The following is a 16455-nucleotide window of genomic DNA, read 5'->3' on the forward strand; positions in this document are numbered from 1 at the left end:
TCATTTACCATACCGTCAAAACTCGATAGTTAGCATATGTGCTTACTATCGTATGCGCTTTTAAAACATGCAAACATGAAGAGCCCCATCCACAAAAGTGTAATGGGGTTTGAGCAAATCATTGATACACATAGTAAACATGTAAACCTGCAAATGTGTGTCTCAACGCCATTAGCTGAGTTGGTAAAGCGCTGGACTTTGGTACAATTTGATGTTTTCAAAAGCACTCGATAGTAAGCACATATGCTAACTATCGAGTTTTTACGGTGTAATATAATTTTTTATACTGATAAAGGAAAGGGAATTTTCCATAAATTCTTGCTAACATATTTTCGTTGCTCTAAATCAATGTTTGTCCGGTGGAGATTGTGGATTGTTAGCTCTACACCCTATAATTTGCCTGATCATGTTAATTCCAAGTGGGCTCAGTTACTACCACACTAAGCTCTCATTTCCATATATTTCATTCCAAAGCAGTTCCTCAACACCTCCGATTCATTCCTAACTGGTCCCCTGACCTATGTTTGCTCCAAATCATTTCCTTCAGAGCCTACTTTATCAAATCAAATTTGAGTGCCCCTCTTATTTTAACACTTTAGTGTGTGTTGGGAGGGGGGGGGGGGGTGAATTAAAAATAAAGTATATTGATATTCCTGATAATGGTAAGGAAATCGAATTGTGTTTGTACCATAGATTTTTTTGTTACCAGGCATTGCATATTTATCAAAGCTGATATCGTTGGAATCTTATTTCACTTTTGATGTGCAATATTTTATATTTTGTTTAGTCTTGCATGCAAGGTGTTTTCAATATTTTTTTCTTTGTTCTTTATTCCTGGTATTTCATTTTTGCCATATGTAATATGTTTTTTAATTAGTAATTCTAATTATTTACAAGTATATTCACAAGTTCTGTATCTTTTGTTTATTTGTTGCTGAGTACCAAATAAAATCAATCAACAACATTATATTAATTATTGACTTACCCCGTTCTGTTGTTTTCAGCTAATTATATTTGACTCTAAACGATATGATGACTTGTTTACATGACCTATTACAGCGTACTAAGAACTGAGTGTTGATATGTGTCAATTCATCGCACAAATTTAAAGTCAACAATAATTACAAGTGTTTTTCGAAACCTTGATCAGTTTTCTTTCAATCGTTTTAAACTTGATTATTCTTGTGAGGGAACAAGCTATTTTAGTTCAACTTTTTTAAAGAACATTTTTAATGAGGTTTTGATCCAAATCAAATGTCATATGCACATGGGTGTGAAATTATAGGACTCACTTTAAACCTTCATTTTCTTTGTGTCAATAACATTCTGCTTGGGAGCCTTTGCACAGCTTTATCTCTCCACTGAACCCTAAGACTGAAACATTACAGGCCTGGGATTACTGGCTTCAATTCTTCTTTTTCAACCTGTTCAGTAAATCATTCTATGGGTAAACTGCAGATAACTCATGCCTGCCTCTGTCTCTGTGTAAGAAATATACATTAGTGTTAAGTTTGTTCGGCTATCACTTAAATTGTCAATTTACGCAAGTGTAAGTTCTGACTTTATTGATATGTGCAGTAACAAAAAACGATTAGATTTTGATAAGCCAAATATACTATAATAGTAAAGGTAATGTAGTCAATAAATGATTTGATTGCTTTCTAATATATAATTGTTTCTCCTCAACAGGTGTCTCAATAACTATGGAGGAGAGCGATGTCTATGGATGGAACCATCGTATAAATCTGGCATCAGTAGTGCTACGGTAGCAGCTATATCAGGAGGTATCCTCCTACCCATCATCATCTTTCTCATGATTGTAGCATTTATATTATACAGAAAAAAGTAAGTAGTAGTTGTATTTTTAAATTACAGTGTGCAAAATAATTAAGGGACCAGTGATGTTCACCCTTGTATATCATACCTGTACCCTTTACTTAGCTCTGATTTAAGATCTTGTTTGTTGAAATTGGTTGAGAATTATAGAAATGGTGATCTAAAACCTAAGAAAGGAACAAAATCAAAAGTTGCACTTTTATGTTCTAATCAATGAAAGCACAAAGCTAGTTTATAACCAATGGACAGTATGGCGCTAGTTCTCTTGTTCGAGAATGCTTTGTGTTCAAATCAATAGGGCATGCAAATGGAGCAAACTGCAACTTTTGAATATGCATCTTCCTTGGGTTTTTGGATCATTGTGTCTTTATTTCTTGAACAATTTCAACGAATGAGGTCTTAAATCTGAGCTAAAAGTTGCCGCTATTGACTGCTACTTCCAATTATGACAGATATATCTGTCTTTGTTTACACACTTAAAACTACGGGGTCAAAAAATGACCCAAACGGGGTCATTTTTGACCCCAGCATAGTTATCAACTAAACACCATACCACTAACGGGGTCATTTTGCCCCCATTGGTCGGCGACATTGCAATGACTACGTATTTGGGTCAAATAGTAACCCCATTGGGGTCAAAATATTACCACATTTCGGGTCAAATGAAATGACCCCTTCAAAAGGGTTGCCTTATTGGGTTACTTAATGACCTCATTTGAGGGGTCAAATGAAATGACCCATTTGAAAGGGTTGTTTTATAGGTTACTCAATAACCACATTTAGGGGTTGTTTGGATTTTTTTAGTAGGCCTATGGTCATGCTGGTCCCACCAGGACATAAGTGTGTTTCTGCACAGAGAAAGCATTACATAAACAGCAAACTGCAAAATGCATCTGTGTATCACACTCACACACAGTCAGTCATCGCCTATGACAGTTCACGTATTATAAGCTTACATGATATAAGCTTATAACAACTGCAGCCAAGACACCAGCCACGACAGCATGAAATTGGAATGAATCTGCGTGCATAGACAAGGGTCTATGCATCCTTGCAGTCTCACTTTTCAACTAACTTTTCATATTCCATCATGCAGACAAGCACACACGACAATCCGCTGAGCTGCACAATCAGAACAAATATGGCGCTGATGTGACCACGTGAGCCGATGCACACCGTGTGTGCAAATAGTTCCGAAATGCAAGTCATTATAAAGTTGACAAATTGGGTAACTTCGGTCAAAAAATTAGTTTTATTTTTTAATCAACAAACATTAATTGCAGCTCATGTTTAAACTCATTTATGAATTGAGATTTTCAAAGCGGAAGATTGAAACTGATATCAATGCGCGACGGTATCGGCAAAATGACCACTAAGTTTTTGACCACGTTCGTCGTGGCTAAAATGACCTCGTGAATGTGGTCAAATTAAAACAGTACAACCCCCTTGAAGGGTCAAAACAACCCCAATCGTGGTCAATTCAAAATGACCACGGAAAATATAACCCCATAGTTTTTAGTGTGTAGGATATACAGGTATAAATTAACTGGTACCTTAATTGTTTTGCACACTGTATATGATCAGTATGATATAGAGGAAGATTTTTTGTCATGCCTGTGATCTCAAATGAAGCTGTTAAAGATGAGTCTCAAAAACTTTGGGTCTGAAATCTACCTTTAATTATGAAGGGAGTACTTAGAATTAGACCCTAAATGTTCAATTCTAGTACTTAGAATCGGACCCTAAATGTTCAATGAGGGGTTATTCCTTCATGTAATTTTACACGAAATTAGGGTTAGGGTTAAGGTTAGGGTTAGTTTAGGGTTATGATTAGGTTTAGGATTAGGGTTAGGGTTAGGATTAGGGTTATGATTAGGATTAGGGTTAGGGTTAGGATTAGGGTTAGAGTTAGGATTAGATTACACGAAATAATTACATGAAGGATCGCCCCAATGAGGTAATAACTGATATAATTATTGGATATGGTATTAGACTAATACACTAAGCTGGATATTAGTACTAGCGCTAGTCCAGTTTTTGTATCTTAAATTTTCACCCTATAGCACTGGACTAGCGCTAGTAGTAATATCCAGCTTAGTGTGTTGGTTCTTAAGGCATGCGCATCTCTGAGATCCAGGAGTGATTAAAGTTTCAGTCATTAACCACAAAAGCTTTAAATGGTAAAGTGCGTCCATGTCCCTTAATAAAGCCTCATGTATCAGATTAAGCCATCAAGTCACCTATAATAATTATAATTGATTTCCTCAATATTGCACACACAAATATTGTTAATGATCTGAAATTTAGTGACATCAAATGTTTTAAACTGCTTGTGCACTTTCATATTTCATTCAGGCCCAAAATTATAGCACATGCATGCAAGGTTTCTATGGCCATTATGAGGGAAAGACATCTGATATTCTGACAACGAAAATAAATGAATGGGTTTATGTTTGAAATTGTGATTGGGTGAAAAAGATTCTTGTGAAAATTACTATTTAACTATCACTGACTGGAGGAAGGAAAAGACATAATGTTAGTGGTATGTTAGCAGATGCACCTGCAAAATGTCTGGCCTACATTTGTATAACCTTTACCCATCAATTAGTGAAACATCATCTTTGTATTCAACACTTAACATGCTCATAGGATGTCATGATTTACAGAGCGGTAAATTACGCATTTATGTTTCCTTTATCTTAATTGTTTCCTAGTTCAAGTTGTACTTGCTCCTTCACCTTCGTTATTAGAGGCCAGTGTTGTAGTCGAGGACCTCATGCCCGATGCCAAGGACTTGGTGTCCGAGGCCAAGGCCAAGGACATGGTGTCAGGGGCGGATTTAGGGGGGGGCGCAGCCGGCGCGCGCCCCCTCTATTTTTTGACTAGCAAAGGGCGCCGGTAACTTAAAAATACAAAAATTGTAAGAAATTTAAAGATACGTAGCAAATTCGGCCATGAACAGCAAACAATGGGCCAAAACCGTTGAGTTTTCGAGGGGTAACCCCTTTAACACATTTTTTAGGTAAATCGACCAAAAGGCGCCCCTTTATCAAAAATTCCTGGATCCGACCCTGGGTGTCCAAGGACAACCCTCCGAGGCCAAGGACTTTTGTCTCCGAGGCCAAGGCCAAGGACCAAGGACTTTCATGATAATGAACCATACTAAACCACGCCCGCTCGGGGGTTCATATTGTTGTCATCATGGGTACAGGGCGTTAGTCCGACAAGCCGCTAAAATACACTCTGCCAGCCCGAAACGCCGCTAGTCCAAAAATTAAAACCACTGCTCTAGTCCAAATCTGGAAATCAGGCAATGGACATGCATGGTACGATGCCCTGTAACCTTTCCCCCAAATTGGAATCTATTAGGCATGATTTCAATACAACATTGTGGACAACAGTAATTACACTGACTTCAGAGTGATATCTGCAACTGAATGCAAATATTTATTATCTTGATACTAACAGCTGAACTGGATCCTTCTGAGATTTCTGTCAGAAGGCCCTCAGGCCAAATGCCCTTAAACATGTGCAAGTGTCCTCACGCCAAATACAAGGGCCTTAGATTTCTTGAAAGGCCCTCAACTTCTTGTAATGTAAGGAAGACCTGTATGGCTCTCAAACATTTACATTTATTTTGTGGCCTGGCATTCATTATCTTTCAATTTCAATCACTGGATCTTAGCATGATCTTAGCATGCAAGCAGAGTGACAGGGCTGCCCAATTTTTGAGTAAGTTGTTTCATAATGCTTCTTTAAAACATCAGATCAATTTGTTTTTGGTCACCCTTATAATTTCAACCTTATGGCCTTGATCAATAATAATGAATTCTTGGTATTTTGTTCAACTTGAGCTGTTAGCATTTCAAACTAATCCATGTGGATGTTGAGTGTGGACAACATCAAGCTTTCTACAAGCTGATGTTATGTCACAAATTTGGTTATGGTCAATGCATATAAACACTGATCCAGGTGTGAAGAGTGAAGATCTGAACGAATTAATCCTCAGCTGTGAGGAATTGTCTGTTTCTTGTGTTTCAATGTATCTTACAAAACTTGGTGATTGTAGTACATATGTGACCCCTCGGCACAACTGAGCCCGGATGTCGCCAATCATCATTTTTGAGATATTCAACCAAAATATTCTGCTTGAAATTAGCTTTAAAATGATGTATATCATGTCTATAGTACTTGACATTTAAGTAGTGAAAAATCAATAAAGCAGTCAATAAATCCTTTGTTTCCTATTGTTTATTGTTAAGTTCAATGGAGCATATCTCAATTAAGCTACTTGCGGTTCGCCATTATGCACTATGTGCGGGGAGAGCCTCGAACTGGCAGCATACATGAATGGGAATTGAACTAGTCATAACGTTCTGTGTAAGGTTACATAATTCTTCCTTTCATGTATGCTGCCAGTTCGAGGCTCTCCCCGCACATAGTGCATAATGGCGGAACCGTGCAAGTAGCGAATAGTGGCACTGGCGACATCCGGGCTCAGTTGTGCCGAGGGGTCACATATATAGTGAGTTCAAGCAATGAGAAAGCACATTCTTCAAAATAGTAAGTTAATGTCATGTTTTAGATGCTGTCATGATTTGCTACTTATTACTTTGTGTTGTATGTTGCATATATTTATGCCCTCTGTGTGAACTTCAGCAAGTAACATAGTAATTAAAGGAGTGCTTATTTTTACAGATGCTAGCCCAGATCAGTGTTCTCCCCTGGAGGTACATTGTAGTCACCAAGAACTAACTGCTCCCAAATTGCCCCCATGACTGAGGATACATTTATACAGCATGACCAGGAAGGAAAGGAAAAGAACTTCAATTGCATGTTTCCCAAAAATCTCTTCATGGACTCTGTACAAACCCTCACTACCCCAAGGCAACTTCAATTCATTCACAATTCTACTTGATACATATAAGTAAAAGAAATGCTTCGTTCGCAATGATTGTGAACTTGCTCATACATGGAGGGTTGGATTCTGGGTTAAGCCATATTTTCCTGGGATTGGCACCTATCCATAGCTAATAGGAGGGCTGTTGATATACAGCATCCTATACAAGTCTAATCAATCTATCACTAATTTGGCTCACTTACACAGAGAGACTCCTCTTATATATATTCTTCTATTGAGTACCCCATAGCTGCTAACCAAAAGTTACAAAAGTATTGTTGACATACAATATTCTCGGCATCTGTAAGATCTCTGAAATAGGCCTATGTCTTGTCCCAGTTTGACCATATGGAAACCGAGGGAGCAGATTCTGGTTATTCTGTTTGCATAAGGTTATTCTAGATGCAGGATCAGTAGAGTACTATGTTCGTTTTCAGCAGACCGTGAGGGTAACTTTCTGTAAACCACAGTACTTTTGTAAAATAAACTAAATGTAAATTTATTTTTTGAAGGGAGGGGTGAACCCACTGAGTTGTGTATCCATTCTTCCAATCACAGTAGTTCATAAGTTTACCTTTGTAGTACCTACTCTGGGTGGGACCTATGTGGTACTCTAACTAGCACCCCTTCTGAATGCCATCTGCTGTTAACTCTGAGGAAACTTGTGCATAAGCTTACCACAGTTGGTACCCCAGAGGATAAACAAAGGTACTCCAGAGTTATGCATTTAAAATGATCTCATTCAATTGAGGAGTGTTTCAGTGTTGTTGTTGACAATGCTTGGCTTGGTCATTGCATATATGAATGCACAAAATCTACACAAATCCACCTGCATCTGGAGAAGTGAATCACAATTTGTCATTGATTTACAGAAATAAAAACATGTTCATTTGAATGAAGAATATGCTCAGACCTTTTATTACCCCAAGGCCTAAGAAACACCAAAATAATATCATATTTTGTGCAACATAAAAATACTACAAACTGAACAAAAGTTACAAAGATGTAAAAAAATGGGCATAAACCTTAACCCTAACAGAACCAAGTACTACAAAATACTACTTGATATATGTGCTGTTCGTGCGTGCATCCCACATGGGGTGATGACGCAATCGCCCTAAGTGATATATAGGCACGGTTTCGCTGGCCAGCGAAGCCCAAGACCCATGGCAAGGTGTCACCGACCCAGTGCTTGGCATGCGAGGGGTCGCGGGTTCGAATCCCACCCAGAGCAAACAACTTCTTTCTTTCTTTTCTCTCTTTATTCCTTCCTTCTTTCCCTTCCCGTCGCGAAAAAGCCCTGAGGGGGTTAGGGTTAATTTCTGACATTTCTGAACACAGCAGTTTATTTATCAGATCATTTCTTCCAGGGTCTATGTTCGATGCACGTACACCTACTCAACCAAGCTTGTTACAGTACTATGTACAGTGGTACACTCTCAAATTCACCTTTTACAATAACTTTCAAACTCTCAAAAATGTGATCTTCTCGAAGACCAACATTTCGCTTGCAGCTCACAATTGTACCCTAATTTCAATAATTCTAGAATACACAGTTAAAAGGGCATTTCGTGATCCACAGCCTTATCCCCCACTTTTCTCAAAAAAAGTTGAGATTTTTATATCACTGGAAACCTCTGGCTACATAATGTTTATGTACAAAATATTTCTTGCAGATTAATTCGTTTAGCAAAGATGTCGTGAAATTTGAATTTCGTTCTGGTGCACCAGAACGAAATTACAATGCATTGTCTATGGAGCAGTGTAATACACATAATCATTCATAACTCATGAACGCATAAAATCGGAATCAACTGAAATTTTGGGAATAGGTTTTTTCGTGGATATCTAATGAAAAATGACATAAATAGAGGATGCTAGGATCACGAAATACTCCTTTAAGGCATCTCTATGCTTATGCCCAAGCATGTATGACACATGCTTTTATTAGGTTAGTGCCACAAGTTTAATCAATATTGTTCATGTTGGTGATAATTTGTGCAAGACTTGTCTCATTCTCTATCTCTGATCCTAGCATGCAGCTGTGTAGCTATGATTAACTTGGTGAAGATGGATAGAGAGTGAGGACAGAGAACTACAGGACATATGGTTGCTAACCTATCCCTCCTGCCCCTAACTATAGGTCATATGGTTGGGTGCCTACCCCTCCTGCTCCTCAAGCTTTGACCTGTCTAATTGCTGCATTGCCACCTCATTCTTTGTAATCGGATATAATGCAGGGGTAACAATGATAATGGATTAAAATACTTGTTTTTTTAAACCAGGGGTCAGAATGGTAATGATAGGCTTTAAAACAATGGGTCAAAAGTGAAACTGATAGGTTTTTAAACAAGGGGTCCAAAATTTCCTGTTTCAGAATTGCAGATCATATAACAACCTTTATATTAATAAAAATGGCTATTGTGTGCACCAAAAGCCTCAGAAATGTCCTATGATCGGTGGTGCTGGTACTAAAGTTTGTTTGGTTTATATAAGACGGAAAAAACAAGACTTGTAACACTGTGTATCGATATAGAATGGTGTGCACGCTGTTGGGCGCAGTGCTTACGCTAGTTGTGTGTTGCGTAATGCGTGACTGGCGCATGCTTATGTGAATTTACGCGAGCATGAGTTGATGCGCGCAAAAGCGAATAATTTCCGCCTTATAAAAGCTGAACAAACTTTAGCACTACCCCTGGGTAATATATTTTGATTTAAGTTTCTCATGGTTCTGGAGTGGAATTAGTGTTAGAGTTCAGGTTTTGTAATGTTGTGAGGGATATCTGACTTGGCTCCAAAGCCAACTTAAAAATTTTCCATCTGATAACATATCCCTCTGACAATAGTCTGAAGAATGTCCGAGCCTCACTCACTTATGCTTAGTGAGTGGGCTTTCACAGTGAGTGGGCTTTCTAGACAGTGGTCTTACTTCTAGGCTCACTTCACGAGCAGACAGTGCATTGGGTAGGCCTATTTACTTTGATTCTCGATTTGTGAGCCATTGGCATGATTGATGTCATTTCTTGTGGTCTACAGGCTCAGTCCAGCTGACATTGGCCTTTACTAACTAGGCTCGCTCAATATCTGAGACTTGCTTTGCAAGCTATGATTGCCTTCAGGCAATACTTAGGACCGGGACTTGGGATTAATTTTACTGGGGGGGGGGGTCACTGGAACTTCTTGGATATAGTAAGGGCTCTGATCAAGAGCATGGGTCATGTACCCTGGGCCCCTTTGTGCATGTTGTGCAGGCCACTGTACTTTTCATCATAGAATAAACATGATAATATTTTAATCAAGTTTGAAAGTATTGCTTTTGATTCATAGATCCCGTCTATTGTTGACTGTGTCATTTGTGCATCATCATTGTCACATAAACAATGACCCAGTTCGCATAAAGTACACCTTATGTACATTACTTGGCAAGAAGAGTGCTTTTGTATACTTGTGTTACATTAGAAGTACTTGTCATGTGGCATTTCATAACAGATCATATGAGAACATTTAGCATCTGATGTTACTCTGCCATTCAAAGCAGGCTTCTTCATACAGTTCATACTGTGATGTATGTGTGTATATTCAAACTGGTTGCTCGTCTATGTTACTCCATCAGTAAGTCATTTTGGTTTCTGATTTGCTTTGAAACATCAAGAGCACAAATTTTATTGGATTTGGATACTTTAAAATTTATGAATATAAATCATTCTATCCCCTCCTTATTTGTGTAATGGCTTCAATACCAAGCATGAGCAAAAGCATACATAGTGTTGCTGGAAGCCGCACCCAATTAAGTTGATACCTGGTTTCTCATGACAAGTAAAGAAGATAAAACAGGAGGAAAGGGAAAGAAGGCAGGAGGAAATTACTTGTCAATCTGGTCCATATATAATGACACATTTTACTCGATTGTCACCAGAGAAAGAGGAAAAAGAACAATAAAATCAAAACGAGAAGAGTGAGAAGACAAGAATTCCAGGGCCCCATCCACACCACCCACTACCCCCACCCCGACTCTCAGCTAGGTCACACTTTACACCTCTAACTTCAAATCCTGGATCTGTCCCGGGGATCCGTCCCAAATACCAGCACTGATTTATAATGTCAGTATGCAGACTCCGAGTATTAGACGTACAATATTGTATGTAACATATCTATGTTATTTAATCTATTGCCATTCTATTTCCAGTAATGTTTAAGTTCTAATGAATGTTTGATGACGTAAAATCAATAATATGTTACGTATAATATCTGGTAGAAATATTTTATCGATTTTACGTCATCAAACATTCGTTAGAGCTTAAATATTACTGGAAATAGAATGGCAATAGATTAAATAACGTAGAATCGTAGATATGTTACATACAATATTGTATGTTTAATAAAAAGTCTGCATACTGCTTTATAATGCTCCCTCTTGGACTGGATAGTGTACCTCTGATGGGCAAGCCTGTGCCCGGAGCCTGTGCTTTATGTTTTCTATTATATATTAAGTTTATTTTCCCGGAAATTATTCATATTTGGCATAGATCTACTGAATTTTCCTCTGGACTGTTCTGTAACATTTCTATAATATCAAGAGACTTAGTTTCAATCCATAATTTGAGACTTTAATGTGGAGACTGGAGCTGTATGACTTTGTCAATATGGTCCAAGTTTAATGACACTTTTGACTGGATTAACATAAACAGGACAAATGAGTCATTTTTATGACGTCTCTTTTCAACTCCCCCTTTGGTTTTATGCCAATATGATAATAGAGTTTAATTACGTGAAAATCATGAGAAAATAAACACCTTTTATGTATTTATTCATCTATCATTACTATGTGTAATGCGCCTTTTTCCTTTTAGGTCCCCGTGGTCTCGGAGTGGGAGAATTTAATGGTTCCCATGATGCCATACTCATTGTCCTGTGGGGGAATTGTTTTAGACGGTTACACTTGCTGAACCTATCATAAGTTTGAATATGTTGCATATCAAGGGATGAGAACCAGAGAGCCTTAACTCACAAAGGTTTCCTTTATGAGTTACTGCTTTCTAGTTCTCAACCCTTGAATTATGTAGGCACAGATCATCAGCTTAAAATAAATCCAACAAACAGACACTCTTGACTTGGGAGTGTAAATCCTATAACCGAATAGATACAAAAGTTATAACATTTGAAAGTTAGTGTTAGTGATTATTCTTGAATCAACATGAAATTTAGCAAAATGTACTTGGAATTGGCTCACTAGATGTTACTGTTTGTTGTTAGTAGTTTCAGAATTGTTGATTGCTATAAAACCCACACCTGCAAGCAAAGTTTCAGAAGTGTTGTTTCATTTGATTAACTTTGACGTGGGAGTCATTACTTAAGCGATAATACAGCTGATTTCATGACACAAATTAAGGATGAACAAGATTAGAACAATGGGGTATTTCCTTGATTTTGAATAAGTCATAAAGCAATATTTATATGGAGTTGGCCAGTTATCAACAATTATTTGCTTGAAGTAGGTCTTGAAGTGAACATGATTGGGCAAAATGAGTTGTGGGGTACTAAAATCTAATTTGAGATACAGCCAAATGATGTTTCATATAGCATTCATGCCCTTACCTCAATAGCCTTGAAATGAGTGCCCTTATTTGAATTTGGAGGCCTGATGGAGCATTCATTTGAATAGAATTTGTGCATATGATGTATCATACTGTAAAAATGGCGGACTACTCAAATGCATTCAACAAAAGCATGATTGTTATCTACTGCAACACTTTTGTCTCACACTCATAACAAATGCACTACGATCAAATAGGTTGACAACATTTGATGGAATGGACTGCACAACCTCTACTAGTGAAATGAAAGCATTCTTTTGAAAAAGCTTTATCATGTTTATTTGTATAAATTTTTGACAGAAAATTTACACCAACCATTTTACTAACAGGTCAATCTCCTCTGTATTTTTATTTTTGTAGAACACAAAGCAAGGCTGAGAAGATCCGTAAAGCAAGTCGACCTGAGATCGTCCTACAGCCTATAGCTAATTTCAGTCCTTCATCGCAGAATAACAGTGCTTCTGGGTCATCATTCTGTAACAGTTTGTCTCGTAGTAGTGGGTCACGCCGATCTAGCATTTGTACTGCACTCATATCATCACCATTAGATGCTGAGCAAGAAACAGAGGTATGTTGAATAAAGCATAAATGGAAAATATTTTGTAAGATTAGGAATTAATTTCAAAGTTTATTTAAAAATACACTCCTAAGAATAAATGGCTATTGTGTTCACCAAAAGCCTCACTAAAGAAGCATCATGATGAGAAAAACAAATTGTTTCCTTTTTCTCGGAAATCCAAAATACTCAACCTGTAAGAACAAAACTTGTATTAGGCCCCAAAAAAAATATTGTTGTGTTGCCCTCAACCGTCCTACCCTAAATCCTGAAAAATCAGGGTCGCAATTTTTTTTTTTTGAATGATGATTTTTACAGATTTGTCAAAAACTCAATGTTCTTCACTTAAAATTAATATTTTATTGTAAGACTAGTCTTTAATTGTTGTCTAACAGGTATCCAGAAGTCAAAATTGACAAATGTTTCCCTAATTGAACAAGCATTATTTAATATTTGAGGGGATTTTTAAAAACTGAAGGTTTAAAAAAAAAAAAAAAAAAAAATAATCCGACCGTCCTACCCAAATTTCTCATTTTTCAACTTGAGGGCAACACAACAATATTTTTTTTTGGCCTTACCGGCGTCACCGCAAAAGTTGTAAGGTGTAATAGTATATTTCTGGACTGGCTATATGCCCCTACCATCAAGTAACTAACTAAAGCAGTTCACATCATATTTCTTTGATGCATAAGGCATCTGTAAATTAAGTAATGAGATTAACAACAATATGTTATTTCCAACAAAATGTCACAAGAAATTACAAGCAAGTTTTCTACTTCAATTATTTTTTCAGACTCCTTGCGTGGAACCTCACACGACGGCATCCCAAACACGCTCTGATCCCACCTCACCTGGAAGTCCATCCATGATGAAAGCGGTTCTGTCTCGTCTTTCCGATCCAGGACGATCTTCGCCGGAATCCAAAATGATACTAATCGGCAACCACTATCAAGTTCCCAAGAGGAATAACCCAGTGGTATTGCCCAAACCTCAGTTCAAGCTGGCAGGAGGTGTGGCGGCGTTAGCAAGACGACAGTCCCAATCTGAATCACAAGTAGATCAAGATGATGATGAACACATGTATAGTGTTGCGAATCATTATGTTGATATGAATGACCAGCAACAGCAGCAGCAACAGCACAAAAAATCATCATCTACAAGTGCCGTATCTACATTTCTGTCGGGCTCTATGCCTCGTCGTACACAGACTCATAAATACATGGCAATGGACTACAATTACCCGACAGCTTCTCTTGGAAGGAGAAAACATGATCAAGTACTGTATGTGAACACACCCAAGAAATCAAGCAGTGAGGCACAAGTATTTTCTTCCCATGTACAACTCTGAGGAAACTATAAAATACAATTTGAGGTACTTAGTATCATATAATTTTTTTAACCTTTGGTACTCGGATGATACAGACTACATATTGGACAGGAGGTAGATAAGTCTTTATATGTTGTAGGTATAAGTTTTTACACAATTTGATGCTGTCAGAATTGAAAGTTTTCACAAGAAAATTATGACTTGCATGAAGAAGCATTTAGTGATTCTTGTGACGTATATAATATCATTTATATCTTGTAGAAATACCTGAAAGCCAGGTAAATTTATTTGTGTATGCTGAATCAAGAAGATGTGTATTAAGCTTATTTTGTTGTCTTATAACTCAGACCTAAAATGAGTAGGCCCTATCTTGTTTTATTAAGAAGCAGGGTGAAGCAGAACCAGGGTTAAGTTGAGTCAGATTTAGACATCACTATATGGCTAATTTAACACCAAGTCTAAATCAGGAGTTCTCAGTTTGATTTTGTGGAGCACCACTTTTAAAATGTGTGAACCAAAATGGACCACAAAGCATAAAAGTGTAGTGAGCAAATTAAAGTGGAGCATTTTACGATGGGCCCATTCAAGGAGACGGCAGCTCTTGGAAGTGCAAGGGTTTGGTATTCTTGAAGGTTCACATGTCTTCTAATATGTTAATACTCAGAGAAGTAAGATGTAGAGCAACTTTAGAATAACAGGTGCCACACTGATCTTATCCTAATGCTGACTCTAATCCTAATCTCAACATATCTAAATTCTTACCTTAATCCTTCTGCTAATCCTATACTGATCCTAATCCTAACTTCATCTTGAATTCTAATACTATTCCTTAAATCTGGAGGTGGCATCCATTGTTTTAAAGTGTTATGAAAGATACAGAGTCATAGGGGCACCAGGAATTGGGGTGGTATAAATTTGTAATGGACTTGTGTCCCCAATCAAATGGAACAATTTTAAAGTTTTCATTGCAAAATATAAATAGAGAATGGCCCAGTGCCCCCAACTGGATGACTACGCCGTCGTGTAAGTAGGTATAATGCTGCAAAGACATCTTGGGGTATGTATTTAATCTTTGTAAATTTATCAAGAATTATTTATAGAGCGTTTATTTTATATTATTCTGTGCAGTAAAAAGTGGATATTTTCTTTGTTTTTCTTATTTTTATTCTTATTTGTTTTAGAAGACACATATATTGGAGCCAGAAATTGTAATTCTCTAATTAGGTTGGACCAAAATGATCTAGTGGTTCCAGTTTCCAGAAAAGAATGATTTTGTAACTAAAATATTATGTATCAACTTAATCGTGTGAGCATTTGTAAAATGTCTAGATATTCACACTGATGAAAGTTGTGACTGAGAATGTACTTGTTTGTCAGTTATTGTAACATTGGGCAATTCCATTTGAAATCCATACTACTACTATGGAAGATTTTGGAAATATCTTCCACAGGGGGAGTATGAATTTCAAATGGAATAAACACATTAGCTGCTCCATTTGAAACTCAGTCTCCCTCAGTGGAAGATTCAGGTTGAATCTTTCTCAGAGGGTGTATGAAATTCAAAATATAAATATGCCACTTTCATTTAAAATCCGCACTCCCTTTGTGGAACATATTTCCAAAATCTTCCATAGGGGTAGTATGGATTTCAAATGGAATTGCCCATTTCCAAATATATTATATATATTGGTTTAGGAACTTTGGTGTAATGTATTCAACATTTTAAGGGCTGCATTGAAGTGTTTATTGGCATGTCAAGTATAACAGTTCCAGCTCTAGGGGTGTGTTTCACCCCGGGTGTTTCACTAAGCATTGCAACTTGTTGTAAGTACTGTCAACAGTTTGTAAACTTTCCAAACCATTTGTAACTTACAAAGTGTACATAATATGGTTATACAAAATAATGAGTGACTTGTAAAGGTATAAGTCAGGGTGTAAATACATCATAACAAGTGCAAAGTATCGTTGTAGGGACAGTACTTATCTTAGACGCCGGTCAGACGTGCATGTTTTTGCCAAGTAAAGATGGTTGGACCATGGTGCTGGTAGCGTGTGACTGCAAGCGACCATGGTCAGACTATAGTCGTACCATCTTTCCCCAACGATGCTAATTAGCATCGTTAGTGCCCAAGTTACTATGAACTGACTATAGTTAGTACAAACAACCAACCATGTGACCCGCACAATGCGTCGAATCATACATTTCAGTATGAAATCAAGCTCTTAGTAACCATTAACCGAC

The 16455-nt window shown here is 37.4% G+C and overlaps 1 protein-coding gene across 1 annotated transcript in view; it reads left to right on the forward strand.

Moving 5' to 3' along the window:
- The window catches only part of LOC140158423 (low-density lipoprotein receptor-related protein 6-like), a 162208-nt gene extending 147001 nt beyond the window's left edge, over positions 1-15207 (forward strand). Inside the window, 3 exon segments of the mRNA XM_072181513.1 lie at positions 1690-1845; positions 12691-12898; positions 13680-15207. Of these exon segments, the coding sequence (XP_072037614.1) occupies positions 1690-1845; positions 12691-12898; positions 13680-14234 (919 nt within the window). The 3' untranslated portion in view covers positions 14235-15207.
- The last annotated feature ends 1248 nt before the right edge of the window (positions 15208-16455 follow it).

Source organism: Amphiura filiformis, chromosome 8, assembly GCF_039555335.1.
Source record: "Amphiura filiformis chromosome 8, Afil_fr2py, whole genome shotgun sequence".
NCBI lineage: Eukaryota > Metazoa > Echinodermata > Ophiuroidea > Amphilepidida > Amphiuridae > Amphiura > Amphiura filiformis.